Source organism: Tyto alba, unplaced genomic scaffold (assembly GCF_018691265.1).
Source record: "Tyto alba isolate M040663 unplaced genomic scaffold, T.alba_DEE_v4.0 Super-Scaffold_5, whole genome shotgun sequence".
Lineage (NCBI taxonomy): Eukaryota > Metazoa > Chordata > Aves > Strigiformes > Tytonidae > Tyto > Tyto alba.
Genome location: NW_024881326.1, coordinates 22966513 through 22987763, shown reverse-complemented (window position 1 = coordinate 22987763; position 21251 = coordinate 22966513). Strand labels below are relative to the sequence as shown.

At 49.8% G+C, this 21251-nt stretch overlaps 1 protein-coding gene across 7 annotated transcripts in view; it reads left to right on the top strand.

The window, feature by feature from the left end:
- The first annotated feature begins 12882 nt into the window (after nt 1–12882).
- The window catches only part of DOCK11 (dedicator of cytokinesis 11), an 84984-nt gene continuing 76615 nt past the window's right edge, over nt 12883–21251 (top strand). For all 7 annotated transcript variants that reach the window (XR_006166933.1, XM_042807157.1, XM_042807160.1 and 4 more), the window contains exon 1: nt 12883–13042. Coding sequence is in view for 6 of the 7 variants with exons in the window: in XM_042807157.1 (XP_042663091.1) it covers nt 12941–13042 (102 nt within the window). In the remaining variant the exon portion in view is untranslated. The remainder of the gene's footprint in view (nt 13043–21251) is intronic.

Genomic DNA, 21251 nt, shown 5'->3' with positions numbered 1-21251 from the left:
CTTCAAAAGTGTGTAAAGAATCCTCTCTTTGCCATTAGTGGAAGAATGAAGACATGAAAAGGCAGGAAATGTCTCACTCTTTTTTAATTCTTTTTTGCTCAGGTGAGTTTGACCATGAGTTCGTGTAAAATGGTCTTGAACAAGAAAGGCAGTTGCAAGGGCTGTATCATCAGACAAAATAAATACAAAAATGGTACACCCTATATAAAATTCTTTTTCAATTGACACACTTGGAGTAAGTTGGACTCTCAGATCTGAAAATACCTGTATAGATGAGACAAGCTAAACTCTGTCAAGACTTTTTTTGTTCCTTTGAGCTCCACTGAATTGACAGAAGTGAGGAGATAGCACAAGAAGACATTTGGTTTGTGACTCCAAAAATTAGTTTCTGTAATTGGTTATCTATGTAGAAGACTGTAATTGACTGATTCCTGTGAGCTGATCCCAGATGTTTCTGGAGTTTATTGTAGATATTTTGCATTTTTAGTGACAAATGCAAGCAAAGCTGCTGCTTTGTGCAGTACAAACACCGTCGCTTTGCTTACCAGGTACCTTCTCTCTAGTGTCTTGGCACATGTGGCCTTCCTGTCTCTGGAACTAGAAGCCCAGACTGGAGGAGAAGGCATGCGAGCTTTGCATTGGGTTTTTTGAAGTATGTTTTGGTTTTTTTAGGTATGCTGCTGTCCCATTCCTGCTTTCCATATATTACAGTTAAAATAGCAATTGCAAAAATCAGTAATGAGTAACAGGAGGAGGGAGCATTTATTAGCTGGTAAGAAATAAAAATAAGAGCCTGGGTTCAAGCCCAGTGACCAAAGACCTGCCTCCTGTCAGCATGGGGTTTTTGATGTAGATTTGGGACTAAGTGGGGTTCAGGAGGGATCAGTGGCAAAATTAATAACGTGTCTTGGCAGGTGGTTTTAAATGTTCTGTGCAAACAGTCTCCTCTGTGACCTCTTAATCATCTGAATGTTTTGGGTTTTTGTTTTTTCTTTATTTTTTTTTTATTTTTTTTTTAAGATTTAAACATGACTGATTTGGATACCTAAGTTGAATTGTAGTTTTGCCTTGTAGCTGCCAGAAGCTCTATTAAGGTGTTGCGTTGGACCTGTTGAGTACTCAGGTGATCATAAAAAAGGTTGTTATTGTTCATTATCCAGGATCTTGTGCAGGCAGTAAAGAAAGCTCATCTTGAGGAAGATGTTTGGCTTCCATTTATCTTGGTATTTAGCATCTAGCACTTGCAGTTCTGGTGTTTCTCTGCAGTGATCTGGTATTGTCTCTGCTTGTTCCCTAGTTGAACTGTGCTGCACATTTTTAATGGTTTAGAAATCAGTGCCTTTTTCCCTTCCCTTCCAAAAGTTGCATCAATTAAGTGGTGTTCTGGTCTGAGTGGTGCTGTGTCCTGTCTGATCTCATTCACTACCGGGTCTTAAGACTTCTGCTTTTCTTCTAGAGCCTCCAAGTTCTCCTTGCAGGTAAATGTCAGTTACTCTGCTGAGCCTGTTGTGTTCAGTCAAGTGCTTTCACTGTATGTATATCAGGTAGTGCCCTTGCACTGGCAAGTGATGCTCCCTCAAGCACAAGCAAAGAGTGGTAGAGGTCTTTTAAAATAAAACACTTCCTCTTGTGCTGGAGGGTTCATGTCTGGACTACTTCTTCCAAGAGCCTATTTAACCTTTTGTTCTTTAGCAAAAGTTGTTGACATCCACGTAATCGAAATCCTGCTTACAGAGCATGATTGAGAATTCCCAGGAGGCAGAAGAGAGGAATTGCCATTGTATAGGACCTTGGTGCAGGGGATGTCTGAATTAACTCAGTCACTTCCCAGGAGTCAATGAAATGAGCTGATTGGAGTGTCGTAGATGATTTGAACTCTTCCCTTCAAACCTATTTTCTACTGTAACTGGCTCCTGTCAACCAGTTCTGGCAGCAAGCAGCTATGAATGGAAACAAAGCTGTTTCTCTACCACCTTTGTCTCTCAGTGCTGGGCATCAAGCCCAGTGCATGTGCAGAGGACAAAAACAACAGTTTGAGTAGATGAATAATAATAAAATTGAATCTTTAAATGCTGCTGCACAAGTCATGTTTTCTCAAGTTAAAAAGGGTGGGTGTATTTGTTTCTTGTGGTTGGTGAGATTTTATTTTTTTTTTTTTAATCTGAAAGCAATGCTGAATGTACCCACTGACATGATGCTAACACTATTAAATAGAAGAACATTAGCCATAGGCATGGCAGAATCGATTTATCAGGCACAGGGAAAGCTGCTGCATGCTTTCCTGCCTGCCATTAGCAATTTGCTGCACGCGTGTTCAGGGAAATGTTGGAAACTGGCCACTGTTCAAAGTGAACTTGCGAGCGTAAGAGATTGCTAAGCTCCTATCTTCTGAAAAAAAAAGTGGCATGTTCCATTTTACTGGAATATCAATCAAAGCAAAATTATTTGTATTTTGTCAATGACTGTGTTCTATCTGTTTTCTCTCTTGTTATATATATATATATTTATATATATGATAGATATTTTGTTTGAGAACTGCATATAAGCGCATTGCTTCATTTTGTGAATGTGGGAACAAACTGCAAGGCTCTGGGCAACTGTTGACTAGCTCTGAGGATGTGGTGCTGGAGTGGTGGTTCCAGGTTTGTTACACTAATGGCTATAGCTGCTGCTCCCGCTTTCTGAGTATTTTGCTGATCATAGTGGCCTGCTCTCAGGATGCTAGGGAGGTTTTCAGTTCGTGTGATTAGAAACTGGTCATTTTTTCTTGCATGTTCTTTACTGACAGTGCTTCAGGCTTCTGTGTGGAAGTCTGATTACAATATAAAGCTAAGTAAATGGAGCACGAAAAACTAGTGAAGCCAAGTGCTACAGACAAAAGGCCATTCAGAAAAGGACCCCAGTACTTGTTTAAGCCTGTGGGTAAATTTATTTTTTTTTAACTGCAGTAAGTGATGAGCGTATGCTTAGAGCTGTGCAATTAAGTTTGTGCTTCCAATAACTAACTCCTTTGGCTTTTGTAGGGTTCATGCATAAATTTAAACATATCTGTAAGCACCCTTCTGAACAAAGGCTTTCATTCTATTGTGGTGGTTACCAGAACAGCTTGTTACAGAATCGCACAATACCCAAGGTTCAGGGAGATCTCTGGAGCTCTGGTCCAACCCCTCCTGCTCAGATGGGCTGAGCTAGAGCAAGTTGCACAGGATTGTCTCCAGTTGGACGTGGCAGTAGTTCCAGGGATGGACACTCCACAGTTTCCCTGGGTGTAATGTGTCCCTAGTGTTTGACCAGCCTCACAGTAAGTGTTTTCTTGTCTTTCATTCCTTTCCACTTACTTCCTCTGGTTGTGTATCTAAATGTCCCAATGGCATTTTTGTCTTTATAGTCTTACTGGGCTTTGCTTAGGTATATTTCTGTCTCTGTTCAGTTCTTCAACAAGCTCTGTCTTTATGGCAGTAACTGCTAAATGGTCTGATACAAAGCTGGGATTGGTGTTGATTGGCACCTTTAACAGTCGCTTCATTTTCACTTCTGGCTTTTCAGTGGTTTTAGCCTCACGACTTAGATTCACAGAAATCTCTGGAAGACTTTGTGCAATATTTTTCAAACTCAACACTGCTGGAGCTTCCTCTAAATTGTTAGGTAAACAATTGTCAGCTTCAGCAGTTGGAGGCCTCGTTAACTGTTATATGTGCTTGCTCAGGAGAAACTCTTCTAAAACTTATGACACAATCACTAAGTTCTTACTGAATTCACATTTCTTGCAAGATATTATAGACATTCTGAACTGCATTATCCGCAGTGCTACTCAGATTGTTCTTGGATTTGCTTTGGGGAATCTCGTGAAAGATAGAGTTTTGAGACTGCAGTAGAGCTGTTTCTCTCCAGGTTACATGGTGAGCTGGTAGGCTTTATGCTTGTACCCATGGTGATGGTTTTTCTAGTACTGGAGGTGAGCACAGTGTCAGACGTGTTCTGTATTTCCCCAGTGTGTGTGCTGTAACTGCGAGGGTTGCCTGAGGAGGACATAATCTGTCACAGGTGTACGTAAGGTTCTTCTTCCTTGCCACAGACTATGTCAGTATATTCCCAGATATTATTTGGCTCTCCTGATTTCTTCTGTAACAGAAACAAGTAATAATTGATGAGTGAATGTGTTCCTTAAATTGAAATCTGTTTTTCTTTTTTCCTCGTAGTAAACTACTGGGTATTTGTGTTTAAAGCAGTCAAGCTTGGAAAAAATGTGACGAAATCAGGCTAATTCAGAGCAGAAACAGACCTTAAGGAAATGTTGTACTTTGAAGAAAGAAAGACTCTAAGGAATGCTTCCTATCAAATTTTGCTGAACGTTTTAAAAATAATTAAGATTAGGTGTGCTATTTTCTTAATTCAACAGATGCTGCAGGCGATAGGAGGGCATGGCCTTGGATCTGATTGTATGGACAAAACTCATTGAGTGCTGGACTGGAAATCAGTGGCTGCCTGAGGAGCAGTGATCGTGGCCTGAATAGAGTTATCGTGGAATAGCCAGTAACCTTGACAGCTGATATGTCAAAACAGCTACTCTGCTGAAGCTGAGGAAAACTATAAAGAAAATGGATCATGGGGATGAAGTTGTTATCAAAATTGAATCTTTGCCGAGTTCTGTCCAGCCATTGCTCCTGTCTGCTGTCTGGACAGGTGTTCATTTGAACCTTCCTTGGTACTCAAATGCTATTCTTGAAACCAGAAAAGCTTTTATTTTTTATTTTGTAGTGTACCTGGCTGTGGCCTGTAAGCCTAAATACATTTCTGTGACATAGGATACAGTCTGAAGAGGGCAGCTGCACAAGACACTGAACTAATTCAAAACCCTGAACAATTTTTAAGTCAAGTACAGACCTAGATAACAGACTGGCATTGGTTTGTTCCACCATTCTTTTTTTGAATCCAGTGTTTTTTTATGACAAAAGACCATTAGCCTTTGGCTCTGATGCTGACCCAGGAAATTTTTACAACTTACAGAATCCAGGTAGTATTTGACAAGCCCTCTGTAATGTGAATTTAATGTCAGGCAACAGCAGACCCTCTTCCTTTAAGCTAACCTTTGGTTTCCTTGATTAAGAAGAACCTAATCTATTAATCTGTGTTTTCACAAGTGTGAAAGTCATGTAGTTAGATTATCCAATTCAGTGGAGCTTGTGCTCTTACACATTTGAGTGCCTTGAGAATAACATCTGCCTACCAAATCCCGAAGAACTGAAGTATGCATGTTGTCACCTGCAAAGCGTGAAAGGTCATGGGCAAAAAAGAAAACCACATCAGTGCTATTAACAGGTAAACTTAACCTCATCAGATCTCCTCACGTGAGAACAGTCGTGTTGTGAGACATGAGTGGGAGCTGCTGTCATACCTGCAAAAGCTTTACCTCAGGACAGCACCAGTTCTGCTGGTGCCACTGAAGCTGGGGAAGTTTTTGTCTCTGGAGGGAGAGGTGGATGTCTGCAAGAATTTACAGTACTGCCTTCTGTAGGAAAACCCCAACCAGCCATCACTGTTCTACCTCTGAGGAAAGATTTGGGAGGGTGGTGGGGGTGAGATTTCATTCTTCCATGTGGAGAAGTGGCTCAGGAGTGACATGGACTTCCAGAAAAAATATCAATTAGAGCTTCTTTTATAGCAGGCCACTATGCAACCTGTTCTGCCTGCAGTTCCTTCGTCTGTGATCAGTGCACTTCTGAATACTGAGGTAGAGCCGGGTCCCTAAATCAACTAGCTCTTTGTGCCTACTTGACCTGTTTTGCTGCTGGGCTTGGTCAAACATCTGCCTATGGAAGCATCCCCTTCCCAACTGGGCTTCAGCCCTGTTCCTGCTTTCTGGAGCACCAGTCAAGGTGAAGACAAAGCACTGTTCTGGCAGGGAAGAGCTCTGTAACAGATCTACTGTCATACACAGATCCTGGAGGGTCACGGTTAGACAACAAGGCAGTAGTCAGAAAAAGGAATGGGAGAGGCCCAGACCTCTCCCCAGCCTGCCATGGGCACAACCTCAACCCCAGTATATGTGTTCCTGCACAAGGAGCAGGAGATCTGCACGGCTGCCCTCCGTAGCTTCTTGCTCTTGCTGTCTGGAAGCAGGTATACAAGAGCAGTAACACAGTTCAGAAACTTTTAAAAGGTGAGAGATTCTTATATTGGCCTGACTTAAGTGCAGTACTTCATGCTGTAGAGCATGTAGTTGAATAGATTTATTTGAACAATGGTGACCCCTTGCTGTCGTTTTCCAGTTGGCCTAATATATCTGTACAAGGAAACAAACATCAAGATTTTAACGCTTTTTTCTTCTGCCTTTTCACACAGACTTGTCCTGTAAAATACTGGGCTGAAATCAGGCAGCAATGGCATTTTGACCTCAGGTGGGATGTCCAGCAGCTCTAGGAGCTGTGTATATCCTTCTCTTAATTGCAGTCATCTTTGTCCAAGCTAGAGAGATTCTCATGGGAGTTCTGTGAGATCTTAATAATCCTCTTGTGTGGCAGTTACTGTAAATGATCTTTAAAGACTTCAAGCAGAGGAAGATAAATAGGGGAGTACTCATAAGCTGGATTCTGCTTCATTACTGTACGGATCAGCTTCTTAAACTAAACCCTCTACTTTCATACCATCCCTCCCATTTGCTTCGGTAATCCAAGATGCAGAAGAGGGCCAACACGAAGAGGAGCGTTGCTAGCAGTTCAGAGGAGGTGATCTCTCCCCTCCCCGCAGTGCTGGGTTCCCCAGTACAAGAGAGCTGTGGATATACTGCAGAGAGTCCAGCAAAGGGCTACTCGGGGGATGAAGAGCTCGAAGCACCTGACACATGGGGAGAGCCTGAGAGAGCTGGGGCTGTTCAGCCTGGAGAAGAGGCGGCTCGGGGGGACCTTACCCATGTGTATAAACGCCTGACTGGGTAAAGGTGACTGATGCAGACTCTTCTTGGTGGTATCCAATGGAAGAACAAGAGGTAATAGGCACAAAATATAGGAAATGCCATTTCAACGTAAGAATAATTGGGTTGGTTGGTTTTTGTTTTTGGTTTTTTTTTTTTTTTTTTTCCTGTCAGGGTGGTCAAACACTTGAACAAACCAAAACCTCTGTCCCTTGAAGAGTTCTCTGCTGGGCTCAGTTGACCAGAAGTTGTTCTCGCACCAGGGAAAGCGTGCCTGCCGTGCTTTGCTCGCCGGGGTTAGGGAGGTAGCCTGCCCGGGCAGCGCTGTTGCTGCCGTGTATGAGGGTGGTTAAGCAAAATTAAGAAGAGGGGATTTAGAGATGTACTGGAGTAGCTGTCCATCCGATTTGTAGTTCTGTATCTGAAAATAGTTAACACCAGATGTTTCACAAGCAGCATGTCTTTCTGTTTCATTTTCTGAAATCGGATTTTATGATAAAGTATCTTTATTTTCCAGAAACTAAACCTTGCGAGAGCTTTCATTTGTCTAGTTCAACAAAATAAATAAATCTGGTGGCCACTGGGCCGATATTGTCTTTTTAAGGAGTATAGCTATGCGAAGAACAGCGTGGTACACCAGAGGGATTCACCATTACTGGTGGTACCTCTTAGTGCTTCTTCCCTGGCCCTCGGTGCAGGAGGAGTTACCCAGGGTCCCTGCAGAGCCTTGTATGCTCTTCCATGAAGGTGGATGCTGGTGGGAGCTCACGGGATGCACCAGCAGCCTTGGAGACGGCAGCTGCCGTGTCTGATCGTGCCCCGGAGCCCAGGCAGGGGAAGGCAGGGAGCACAGCAGCCCTGGCACAAACTGCAGCGCTGTTTGATCCCACGGAGTCGAGTGCTCACCCGGAGAGTGCCCTTCTGGGAAAGGCAGTGCTTGGGCTTGGCTTTCCTCCCATCTTCAAAAAAGCTGTGCCCCTGCAATCCCGGGGAAGTCAGCAGAGGGCAGCCCTTCAGCGGCCAGGACTTTGCAGCCCTGAATCGAGTTCATTGCTGCACTGCTGGAACGTGCTCCCTTCACAGGTACAGGGAAGCCAACATTATGGAGCTGCTTATTGACAGTCTTGCTGACACCTCGAGCAGTGACACGAGTCAGTAGCCAAGGCAGGTGGCACTCAGGGAGTCACAGCAGTAGCTGTGAGTCCAAACGGCTCCTCGTGCCCTGTCCAGCCTTGCACCGTGTTCATAACTGCCCTGGTGCCACAGCTGGACTTCTGAGCACACCAGAGCTGCTGGCTGCACGTGTAGCAAAGGAGTGATGTCTGATCAGGTAACCCAAATACATAGTTTTTCCCTTGCTTTCACAGGAGGCAGAAGCTACATAAAGATCGTTGCGTAAGGAGTTCTTCACCTGTGGACCTGGAGCAGTCTGTGTCTTGGTGTCCTGGCTTGAGCCCAGAGGGCAACTGAGCATCACACAGCTGTTCACTCACACCTTCCCCTCTCAGGAATGGGAAGGAGAAAATGAAGCAGAAATGGCTCAGGAAGCCAGGTAAGGAGAGGGAGGGGTAGCTTGCCTGTTACCCTCATGGGCAAAGGAAAAGAAAACATTACTTTAATTCAAACACTAACAAAAGCAATACTTGGCAGACGAGGTCGGACAGTAAGAAGCACCACAACATCCAAAAGCACCTCTCCCCAGCCCTCCCTTCTCCCTGGGCTCAGCCCTGCTCCCCATCTCTCCCCCTCCTCCCCCAGCAGCGCAGGGGCAGGGGATGGGGGTTACAGACAGCTCACCGCTCCTTCCTTCTCGGGAGAGGGGGTGAATGCTGCACATTCCCCCCTGTTCCACATAGCTCCCCTCTCACTGGAGCCAGTCCTCCACCAACCCTCTCCACTGTGAGTCCTCCCCACAGGCTGCAGCCGTTCCTGAGCTGTCCCGGTGTGGGTCCCCCCAGCGTGTTGCAGCCCTGCCAGTGCCAAACCACGACAGTGGGGGCTGCTTCTCCCCTCAGAGTCCCGGCCTCCTTTAAGCACAGACGCCTGTCCTGGCATGGGCTCCTCCACAGGCTTCAGGTTGGCTTCTGCTCCACTGGTGACCTCCACGGGGGGCAGGGGGGTGGCCCTGCCCTCTCACCACGGGATACAGGGGGCTCTGCTCCAGCTCACCTCCACCCCTTCTTCTTTCCTTCCATTGACCTGGGTGTTCATCCTCATAACCCTTCTTCAGTGGTCCCGACCCCCTCCCAGGTTCCCCTTCTTAAATACATTACCCCAGAGGCACAATCACCATCACTAATGGGCTCAGCCCTGGCCAGAGGTGGGGCAGACTTGGAGCCGGGGGAGTTTCAAGAAGCTTCTCCCAGGGGCCACCGCTGTAACCCCCTCCCCTGCTACCAAAACCCCACCACAGAAACCCAGCACACTTGGCTTTGCTATCGAAAGGTGTATGTGCAGATGTGATAAGATTTTTTTTTTTTTAAATCTTGAAGTATTTGAAATACATTAAAACATCACAGCTGTATTTCACAGGAATTTGGAAGCTGAGAAACTGAAGATGTAATGTAATTTCTAATCCTCCCCCAGCAAAAAGTCATGTCTGGATCTGGGTTCCTGAGTCCTACAGATTTGCTGCAGGCCCCTACCCAGTGGCATGAAGTGCTGGGATTAATCCAAATCATTAAGTGTTTTTCTGGGATAGGCCCATTTCTAGGTGATAAAAAGGCCGGCAGATAACCAGTGAAGGCAGCGCCAAACAGGATTATTGTCTAATGATATTAAGTACCTTCAAACTTGGGTGGCTTGTGAAAAATAAAATCCTAAGCCTGCCACTAACCCTTCGACTTGTTTGGGATGTTTTCAGAGCTGGTCCAGGAGCCCCTCATACGTGGTTCCAGACCTCATGTCAGCTTCAGCTGCAGACAGACACTAGCCAAAAAAATGGATTCGTCCTTAATGCGTCCTCTGCGCTCTAGTGCTACTGGTAAGGGGGAAAGATTCCGCTCTCTGTCTCCCGTGATGTCCTCTGCAAATTTTGTTTTCGTGTAGTCAGTGCTGTCGGCCAGGCCTGGGAGGAGGCAGCAGGGGAGCTGTTTTGCTGGCGTGCGTCCCCACCGCTCAGCCCCTGCCCCGCCGGGCGGGGGGTGCCCCGATGCCTTGGTCTGGAGGCTGGAAGGGATGGGGTTAAGCATTGTAGCTTTCTAGGAAGTCGTGTAAAGGTGCGTGTGTCTCCTTTTGCAGTTACCTTGGGTTGCCTGACTGTGCTGTTTTCTCTGGGAATGTGAAGGTTTCTGTCGTGTGGCCTCATCTTTCACTTCCTTTCAAATCCTCTCCTTGGCTGCTGGCTGACGTAACCTGGACAGCTCTTTGCCCACGCCCTGATATTGTGGGGTTTCGCCATCAAGACACACAACACTGAAATTTTCACTGTTTTTCTAGTGTCATGTCATTAATTTCGTGTTTGCTGGTAAGGATGGTTTGGGTTTTTTTGAAGTTGATAGTTAAAGTCAAAAGCTGCTACAGGCTGGGTGTTGTGGATCACCCGAGTTCCCTTTTGCCTGTGAACTGCATATTGTTTCAGCAGATCTACTCTTTGGTTTTTGGTTGTTTTGTTTGTTTTTTTTTTTTTTTTCTGAGCTGATATTTATGTTTTATTGAAGTTTCCTTTTGGGTTGGGTGGGTCATAAAGCCTGGTCAGTAGCAGAGCACGTTTCAGTTGAAATTCAGTTCAGTTCCTCAGAAAAAGGAATTCTCTGCCTGATCTCAGTGAGTAGAGGGTAGACAGACAAAGGGAGTGGGAAGAGCTGCCTGGCCTAAAGACAGCCTGCGGCAAAGACTCTTTCTTTCTTCAGAGAATCTGGTGTTCATGGCTGTTCCTGGGCTTCCAGTAAATGGATGTACCAGGGAAAAGGGCAATCGATCCGTCAGCTGGAGAGCCTGGTGCTCAGGGCTCTTGATTTGGATCTGCTAAAGGCAAAAGAGAAGCTGCACTTTTGTACGTGGGGAGAAAATGGAAGTGATTTTAGTGATGCGCCCGTTTTAGAAAGGCCCGGGATCAAAATGACATCAGGGACCTCAAGGCTCTAGTCTCCACGAAGAGGTGAAATGTTTGCACAGTTGAGTCAGCAAGTTCCCAGTGGCAGGCTGACTTCAAGAAAGTTTGGTTACCTGAGGCAGTGCCATCCCTCAGCACCTCCAATGCCCCTGCGTGTCCTTGGGTGCCTTTCTTATGCTGATAAACCCTCACTGGCCTTTCTTCCCCTCTGAAAAAGGAGACAGAACCCACAATCCTTGCAACCTTGTGTTTGTCCTGTCACAGCGGTGCTGTGGCAACTGTTGTCTTGCCTTTGTATTCCTTCTGCTTGAGACTTTTATTCTGATGTTTGGTCTTCTTCAGAGGGAGTCACAGCTTTCTGCATTTTGTTTTCATGTGATGCGTCCTTCCCATTGCTTCTGTTTTCCTTTTGTTTTCATGCTTAGCTCCAAAAAACAGCCTCACTGTTCACTGGTCTTTCATGGCTGCTTAGCTCAGTCGAGTGGGATGCTGACGGGCAGCTGATCAGACGCAGCCCCTTGCCGGCACCGAACCACGCTCACAACCTTAGCAGGAACTTTTTGCTTCAGATAAACAAGGGGTGGGTGCTCCCGGGATGGGTTTGTTTCTTGTCACAGGACTCTTCAACCCTTTGGCAAGCTCGGCAGTTCTCAGAGCTGTTCCCAAGGCAGCAAAGGGAAGGCAGAAGTGGCCCTGGCGTCAGCGCTGGCCTCTGATGGGTGGCTGTGTGCTGGCTTGTGCTCTCCCGCAGAGCCCAGCCTGCTCCGAGAACCCCAGGGGCCAGGGGCTGCCCCGTTCCGGGAGAAGCATCACGGAGTTACCCGTCCTCTCACGGCCAGGTGAAGGAGACCTGATGATTTTCCTTACCAGTATAGCCGCAGCCCAGCTCATCACCGTGCAGATGCTGGGGCTGCCTGGTGTGCCAATTTGAAGTGGCTGGTAAAATCTCTGCGAGAATGGGCATGGGTGTGGGGATAAGGAAGTGAACCTCAGTGCACTGCAGCTGGAACTGTGCGTCATAACGGGTTTTTTGCTTCTTAATTTAGACAGATTTGGAAAAGCTTTGTGTTTGTGAAAATGCTAGTTTTCTGGCTCATAAACTCTCACTTTTTTTTTTTTTTTTTTTTTTTTTACTGTCCCTCATCTAATAGGTATTTGATAATTAAACTTTTAGATTTGTTTTGCCCCTGGTATAAAAAATCAGAGCAATATTTATTATGAAATGGTGTCTGCTTGCCCCTTCAGTGAACTGCTAAAAAGCAGAATAATAACGGGCTTGCATGCTTTAGAAGTCACAAATAACATATTGGATGGTTTGGGTCATAATGGCTGTATTCATTACCCCCTACACATTGGCTCTTACAATTGAGACCGTTTCTCTATATGTTGTGTGACTTACAGCATGCCTGTAATTCCGATCAGCTCCTCTTTCAGCAGGCACATGGCCCTGTATGTGTAAATTCCTCAAGAGCGGAACGGCTATATGGCCACCCCACCCCATTGAGTGGAAGACCTAGCACACAAAAAAAAAAAAAAAATCAGGGGGAAAAAAGAAAAAAAAAGATTTAAAAGTAAGGCTTTAACGTACAAAGCATAAAGGAGCAAGGGTTCTTTCTGCCTTTATTTCAGAATCACCGTGGTTAAAACCAGCGTATGATGCTCAAGTAACGAGGGATGCGCTTGAGGAGCCTTCCTCCCCCTCCTCGCTCGCTGCTTTTTTTGAGACCCTGGGCTCACGCTCTCCAGCACCCAAGCAACCCCCCTTCCCCCCCCCCCCCCCCGCCGGGTGCCGGGCCCGGGGCGGGGGCGGCACCTGCTGCGGGGACAAAGCGGGGCCGGCGCGGGGCCCGCCCCGGCCCCGCCCCCGGCCCGGCCCGGCCCCGCCGCGCCCGCCGGCGGGGAGGCAGCGGCTCGGCTCGGCTCGGCTCGGCTCGGCTCGGCGCGGCTCGGCTCGGCGCGGCCCCGGCCGTGTCGCCATGTCGGAAGTGAGGAAGTTCACCAAGCGGCTCAGCAAGCCGGGCACGGCCGCCGAGCTGCGGCAGAGCGTCTCGGAGGCGGTGCGAGGCTCCTTCGTCCTGGTGAGTGCCGGGAGCGGAGGCTGGGCTCGGCTCGGCTCGGCTCGGCTGGGCTCGGCTCGGCTCGGTTCGGCTCGGGACGGGGCAGAGTTGGGCCGGGGATGCGCAAAGCGGGGGAAGAGGAAGGGGCTGGGGAAAGGGCAGAGCGGGGGATGCGCGGGGCACGGCTGGGCGGGGGAGTGGGAAGCGCCGGGCAGGGCGCGGCTGAGCAAGGCAAGGGGATGGGGAAGGGCAGAATTCCCAATTTGGGGGGGGGGGGGTGCGTCCCCCCGCCTCTCGCCGGGCCGGGGTGTGTGGCGCCGTCCCGCCTTGCTCGCCCCCTGCCCTCCCCGGGGGGGGGGGAACCGGCACGGCCGCCGCCGGGGGTTGGCTGGTGCTTGTGCGGCGGGAGCGGGAGGTAACGGGGCGCTGCCAGCGCGGATCGAGCAAACGGGTGACGGGAGCTCACCCTGCCCCGGGCACGGGCAGCCTGAAAGCGGCGAATAACCAGGGCCGGCCTGAAGGGCACGGCCTGGCACGGAGAGGGGCAGGGGCATTGGCGTGAGGTGGGTGTATCCCGGGAATCCGGTCTCGGTCACACGCATTAGCCAGATGCAATTCCATCCCGGCGTGCGGGATGCTGCAGCAGGTTGTCTTTGTTGTGCTGGCGGCCGTGCAAAGGTTGGCGGCGGCGCCCCGGGGTCAGGTCGGAGCTCCCCTGGGCTGTTGGATGTGTTTCGGTGTTGCTGGTTGAATTACTCTTGCGTGTAATCAACTCTGACCTTGACTTTGGTGGAAGGTTAGTCAATGGGATGTGCAGAAAGTGCTGTACAAGTTCAGCGTGGATAATTCTCCCCGGTTCTCTACTATCAAATTAAATGACGTGTGTTGTTAAGCAAATGGAGGGGTTTAAACAATTTTTTAAAAACAGAGTTTTCATGTAAATTTACTGATTTCTAAAGCTGGAAAAAAAACATGGTGATAATCCACTCTGATTTCCTAGCGCCATGGCTATTGCTTCCTATGCGCAGTTGTTCCGGGATCCTTCCAGGCTCCCTTGTGATTTGCTTTCCCTATTTTACCAACAACACAGAGGGATAAATATTTTGCACAAGCTGATGGAACCTCTCATTAAAAATGAAATTGTTTTTATAGGACCTGAAGACCTTTGGTATCCTACAGGCAAATAGTTACTCGGTGCCTGTGCCAGGTGTCTTCTGTTAGAAAGGGGAGGGATGGGTGGGACTGCAGATGAAAATAAATAAAACCTTGACAGCAGCCCAAGGGAGCTGGCAGAGTCCAGCATCTATCAGCAGCCACTCTCTTTCTGATCCCCTCTAGGGTTTCATTGCCCACACTGTCCCTGCCAACTTCGCCCTCTTTGTGACAGGCAAATCCCCCGGAGCTGCTGTGCTGCTTGGTGTGTTTGCAGCCAAGCGCCGGAGGAGGGTGAGGGCAGGTGTCTCTGATCCCTGGATCTTGGCAGCGTTTCCTTCTTTCGACAGTTCGGCAGCAAGGGATGAATCCCAGCACTTCTGCAGCACTGGGAAGAGCCGTAAGACACTGCAGTGTTCAGGGAGTGGGGAAGGAGGGGGCATAAGCTTTTACGACTGTCTCAGGTGGCACTTGGGCAGCCCTCAGCGATTGAGGATGAGGTTCATGCCTTCCAGGTTGCTCCAAGAGAAGTGTGGTACCTTCCCATCTACCAGGTCATCATCCTTGCATGGAAGGGATGTCTGTGAGCTGGCTGCCGGGAGGGTGGAGAGAGCATCCCGGGAACTGATGAGGGGGAGGCTGAAAAGCCATAATTTCTGATCCTGCTCCCAAGCCACGGCTCAGCCTTGGTGCTGATGAGCTGGGCAGCTGCAGAGCGTGGCGTGAGCGCATGGCCAACCAGTCTGCCCCCTCCTCAGCAAGGGGAGACCCAAGGCCCCAGGGTCAGGTGTGTGCTGTAGGCTCAGCTGTGCCTCACCCCCGGGGCAGCGCCGAGCCCACTGGTGCCCCTGGGAGGCAGTGGGCGGTTGATGGGGACAAGAGGAGCAGGGGCTGGCAGTTGGTAAATGGATGGAGCAGGTCCCGGGGTGTTGGGAGCTGGGGCTTTCTGTCAGTCTGGAGCAGACTGGAGTCACACTAGGGACCTTGCTTAGCAGGGTCCCATCCCCTTCCTGCAGCCCGGACACAGCAGGTGATGTTAAGTCAATAAAAGCACGTGAATAGTTTAATACTCCCCAGGGAACAGCCTGCCTGTCCCTCCGTGATCCCCTCTGCTTGCCTCGGGGCAATTGTAGCTGAAACCATGGGTATCTGTGGTGGTGAGCATGGATGAGATGAAGGGGTGGGGACCAGAGCATGCGACTTCATCTGCAGGAGGAGTGGGCACTGTAAGGCTCTTTCAGTGCGTAGATTGAGCTCGGCATTTTGGGCATTCAAGGCACTCCCTCGAGACAAAGAGCTGTCTGGAGTAAGAAGCCATTTGTAGTCAGTCAGTGAATGAAATACTCTAGTAAATGAAAATGCCTCAGTGAGGAAAGCTTTTAACGTCATGGAAGTGGTCAGCTTGTCTGGAAACATAATTTGTGCGTTAAAGGAGACGCGTCTCCAGCCAGGAGCACTGTGCTCCCGCACAGCCAGCCCGCGCGAGTGTGATGTCTGGTATCCTGCATGTGCAGTAAAGCTCACGTGGTCCTTACTTCTGTTCCTGGTTTTCCATTTATGCTTGTCTAGTGCCTTGAGAATATTTACACTTCCCATTGGTTTCCAAAGCCAGAGTGAAGTTGGTGGGAGTTTGGTTGGTGACTTCTGGCAGGGCTTTGCTCCTTTGTGCTTGTGGAAGGGAAGTGTTGGGTACGGTGGTGGTCGGACACCAGCAGCAAAGGGAGGTTGTCCCTTCCCGAGGTGTCCTGGGGTGCCCGTGTCCTGCCCTTTGCACCAGCTGGTAGGCTGCAGTCAGTGCTGCTCCTGCCGTGGTGTAAATGGAGCTGTAATCCAGAGCTGTAGCAGTGGAAGTAAGCATAGACTGTGGTGGGGAGCTCAGAGATACTTTGTGCCCCATCGATGAGGAAGGATGCAGCGCAGCTTTCACTTGGGGCTCTTTTGTTTCCTCTTACTGCGCTGGGGTTGCCAGCGTCACGGCTGTCGTTCTGGCCTTGCATCACGCTCACAGACGGCCTGCGTAAGGGAGGTCTTGGCGAGGAAGAAGAGTTCAGCGGGAATCCCTTGAAAGCTTGCACAGCCCTGAGGAGTGGAGTTAGGAGCGCCGAGGGTGCCGCAGGCAGCCAGGGTATGTGGGAACCCTGGTTCTCTCTGGGCACTTTTCTTTGCAAAGCTGTAGGGCAGATTGTATCAATTTCAGCTTCGAATGGTTCCTGATGTGTGCTGCTGATTATAACTCTTGGATGGAGTTCTGGCAGAGTAACTGACAAACAAGGTCACTGGTTAAATAGGCAAATTTAGTAGAACCATTAAGTTGGCAGGTGGGATCAATAGCACGCTAAGAGATGAAGGAAAATTTTAACATTAGGTTAAAGAGTGGAACAGTCAAAGCCTAAGTGCGATAACTTAAACCATTCTTAACTAAGAGGTTTATCTGCAGCTTAAACCTCAGGGCAGCAACAGTAAGATACCGTGTTAGAAGTGCATCTTCAGAGCTGGAGAACAAAGTGCTGATGATGCCTGGGAGAGCCACCTAGGCTAGACCTCAAGGAGAGCAGCCGGGGACCTTTGGCAGTGGGTGGGCATGGGTGATTTTTGGCTCAGACCTTCCGTGCCATCTCCCTCCTCCCGCTCTCTCCACACGCAGGACGCTGCAGGAGAACCCTGCGCCGAGGTGGGGCCCGGGCAGCGGCGGGAGCGCTGCGAGACGGGGCGCGGGCGTGCTCGGGGGTGCAGTCCCCTGGTCTGGCGGGGGTCCTGTGCACCTCTCCTGCGCCCCAGCCTTGCTTTTCCCCCCTGGAAGCGTTGCGGGGTGTCGTACGGTTGAGCAGCCGAAGAGCACACACCCGTTTCCCTGCGTGGATGTAAGGCTGAGGCTGAGCCACAGCGATGTGCTGAGCGGCGGCGGGGCCCGCGTGAGGAGAGGGCTGTGTCTCAGGCCAGTTGCAAGTTTTCCAAAGGTGTCACACTCTCTGTGTCGTGACAGAGAAGCAAAACGTGTGGGAGACGTGAGATCAGAGGAACAAGCACTTGACAAAACCCAGACAATCCATTTTCCCACAGTGCTGCCAAAACTAGTCATCTGGTGGCAATTTGAAGTCTCCCACAATTACTCTGATTTTCTTTAGGTCATTTCTATATAGATTAACTGAAGATACATTTACTGCTTCGCCATAGAGATTTACAAAGGATGCAGACCCAGAGCATCCTGTCTGAGAAGGAGCAGCTGCAAAGGGTTTGCCCATGCTGAGTGTCAGCCAGCCCAGTGGTGCACCCCAAGGCACAGCCTGGGAGCACCCAGGCACACTCACAGCTCTCTGCCAGCACATGAACACCCAGCAACTGCAGGGTGGGAGAACCTCTGCTTGCAAACTGCATCGATTCCTGCGTGCAGAGGCATTCCACCCGCGGGCCTGCTCTCCGGCGCTACAGAGTGCTGTGGGATGTGCTCCCTGAAATCTCACTGTGAGACCATGGGCAGCATGCCAGGAGAAGATGGGTTTTGTTTGATCCTGGCTGGGCTGGGCTTGTATGGGTGGCTTGGTTTCAGGCAGACGCAAAAAAAGGAGATAGAAAGCTCCTTAACAGTGGTATTAATAAGGTTTTGACTGGAGGCAAAAAGGCATTTTGTTCTTTCTGTGTTGTTTTTTTTTTTTCAGCTTAAACCATATTATTAGTGTCTGAATTTATACTCATGCAGAAGAAATCAGCTTTCTGCATAGAATCCTCTTTTAATAAGCTGAACTCTCTTTGATCAATGTGAAGACTGTTTATACGCAGCGTTTGTAGTGATCTTGGTGCTCAAGGGAGACACAGAATATATGCATGTTCCCCCCTCCGGTGTAGTCAGTATGCTGTGTTTGCATAACTTACATAGAAAAAGAGACGTATGTGAGACCTGGGAGGAAATTCTGCCCCTGCGTAAGTGGGTGGGAGTTTTGCTGTTGGTTCGTGCAGGGCAGGTTTTGCCCGCTGTGGCGGGGTGCCTCTAGAATTGGCCACCGCAGCTCTCTCGGGTGACTTCTGTGGAAGTGCTTACGGAGGGATTATTGCTCACAGGGGCTTATTCAAGAAACCAGTTAAACACAGGCTTAAAGTTAATCACATGCTTTCCTGGACTGGGGCTGGTGTGTTGTAAGGGGCTGGGTTTAGCTCGGCGCTGGCTGAGTGCCGTGGTGTGGCCATGGGCCACGCGTGCTGTGGAAGTTGCCTGGTTTGCTCCTGCCTGAGCGCACTCTGGTTGTGCAGCAGATGAAGGGCACTGTTCCACGGAGAGCAGCAAGGGCCCATGGACACTGTGCAGCTACTTGGGGCCACTTAGCAAACCTCCAGCGTGTCTCCTACCAGTGCCCCGTCCAGAAGGGACAAAGCGATGCCTTGCTCCCCCACGCACACCCGTGTGCTGAGGAATAGGTGCTATAAGATGAGCTGTAGTCAAGGTGTCCCTTTCTTGAGGTTTTTGGAGGCTATGACAAGCTTTCGATGGGCACTAAATCTTATCTGTCCCAAGGCATCATTTAAATATGTGTCCTCCTGCACATTATAGGAAAGCTCTAGGAAGAGAACAAAGCATCCAGCCCTTACAGTTGCTGGGCAAGGCTGAGAGTGGTTTGTTCTACGCCAGGGATGGTGTCATGGAAATGGAGGTGTCCCTGCATTGACAGCATCTGCCCTGGCCTGCTACCGTCAATGCAGTGAAACGCCTGGAGCAGATGGTTGGTGGTGGTGCCTGCAGCTAATGCCAGCAATGCGGTTGGGGATTTGGTGCACTCAGAATCCAGTGAGGGGATGGCTCTCTGGGTTTGTTTCATCCTCTTCTGGTACCTGGAGATATTTGCAGAGATCTGCCCCAAGAAGCAGGAGTATTTGAACCTGGACACCTGCTGTAGTGCATATTGTAGCATCCTTTTATATGTGCAGTTTGGCGGCTCTTACAGCATTTCACTTAGCCCTTTGCATGCTAATTTATTATCTCTAATGATGCAAAATTGCACAAAGCTTTTGACATTTCTGTGGCCTGAGAATGCAAGTCACGGTCACACACAGCAGCTGAACGGCAGCCAGGCTTGGGGCACACGCGTGCTTTAGCTTCCCTGGTTAATTGGCCTCCTCACTCCTGTTCTGTACAAGCAAGAAAAGAGTGGTTTTGTATGCCTTTGTGGCCACTGCTGTCATCTCAGAAATGCTGGAGTATGTTTCCCTGCCACCAGCTCCCTCCATCTCTTTCATTCCCTTAAACAGTACAAATCAAAGCTCTCCCTTGCTGGCTCCTCTTTCCTTCATCACAGCCCTGACTTATCTTTACAGCTTTTCCCTGCCTCCTGCTGCTTCTCTAATGGGGTCAGGCCTGCTTGTTCCTGACCCCTTTCTCGCCCCTCGCTCCTTTCTTGCTGAAATGCAATTTTTTCCCTCCCCTATTAATATCTCCTGCCACAGGGCTGTCCCTGGGGAGCGGTTGTGGCTGGAAGGAGACCCTGCCTGTTTCAGTCCCGAGCGCTCCCAGCTCCCTCACCCTGGTCCTGGCTCCGTGCTGGGTGACGTCCCCACCACAGCCTGGCCCCTCAGTCCCCAGAGCGGGGACACCGCGGCGGTGAGATGACGTCTCCCCTGTGCAGTAACCTCAGGACCCGGTCACCTCACAGTGCCGCACACTGCTCTCTGTAGCAGCCAGATATATATATATATATATATAAAAACTGCATTTTGTCAGCGATGGGCAGCCTGGGCTGCGGGTTGGAGCTGGTTGGCAGCGCGCGTGCGGAGCAGGCCACGTCTCGAACGTGGCTGGAGGGTGGCGGCTGGTTCTGGGCCTGCCGGGGCTGGGCCGGCCTGCTCGGCCCTCGGACACGCGGGGTTAGCTGGGGCGGGGGCCGGAGGGGCGCATCCCGCCGGCTGGAATGGGGCGCAGGGAGGCGAGAGGCTTGGCAGGGTTTATGGTAGGGGCAGGTAGGAAAAGGCACGGCCGGGAGAGGAGAAAGGAGCCTCCATCTCTTGGAGCGAGATGGGGTGGGCTGACGCAAAGCTGGTTTGCAGGGAGGCAAACCCCGCAGCCAGCCGCTTTCCGTGGCAGTTTTGGGGCCCCAGGGAAGTTGCGCTGGACTCAGGCAGGTTTCCCTCGCCGTTCTGCCTTTTCCTCTGCGCCTGGGGAGCCCTAAGCACTCCCTTCTCCCTTTGCATAACGCTGGAGCCTGCACGGATGTCTTCATCTGGGGGGAAACAGCGTTTTGACTGCGGGTGGGTTGAGGCGCTGCAGGGCCTGTCCACCGGCCCTCCTGCGTTTGGTGGGCAGAAAAGAGTTTTAACTTTGCGGCCATCAGCGCCTGGCAGCCCGAAGATGGAGCGTAGATGGGGGCTGAGGCAAACAACTTGCTGAGCTCCTGAAATCCCATCTCTGGGGGTTTGACTTCCCTGCTGGGGGTGTTCACCGCTGTATTGCTAAGGCAACCCAAAACTGTCTGGCGACTTCCCGCCCTGTTTTTCCCCCGGTGTTGCCCTACGGGCTTGGGCAAAGCCTCCTCACCATTTCCCGGCTCGGTTCGTGCCGCAGCGAAGCCGAGGAGCGTTTCGCCTGCTCGCCTCCGGGGAGTGGCTGCGTAGTTGGCTTCTCCCCCTGCGCAAGTGGTTTCTTGAGTGAAAAACAAGAGTTTTGTAGAGCAGGCAGGAAAGGGAGGGGTTCTGCTTGTGTGCAATTAATTGCTTTAAGATGTTCTGAAGCTGGCTATTCTGGAACTGGATGCTAAATATAAAACTGATACTACATAAATAAATGATGAAATACCAGTGACATCTGAAAAGCACTTTGGGATGCTCCAGTTAAGAACTTTTATAAATAACATGTATTATTGTAATTCCAATTACTATTTTCCTTTTTTAGCACGCTTGTGCTTACAGAATGTTTTGAGAAGTCATATCTGGCGGAAATTCAGCTGTCCCATAGAAACCAGTCCTCTTTTGCCAATTTCTATTAACGCTATTATTTTCAGAGGAGAAAACCAAAGCTGTGCTGTGTTTTCCTGTCTCTGATGCTCTGTGGCAGGCCGCTCAGCTGGATGCAGGTGCAGCTCCAGAGCTGCGCTGATGC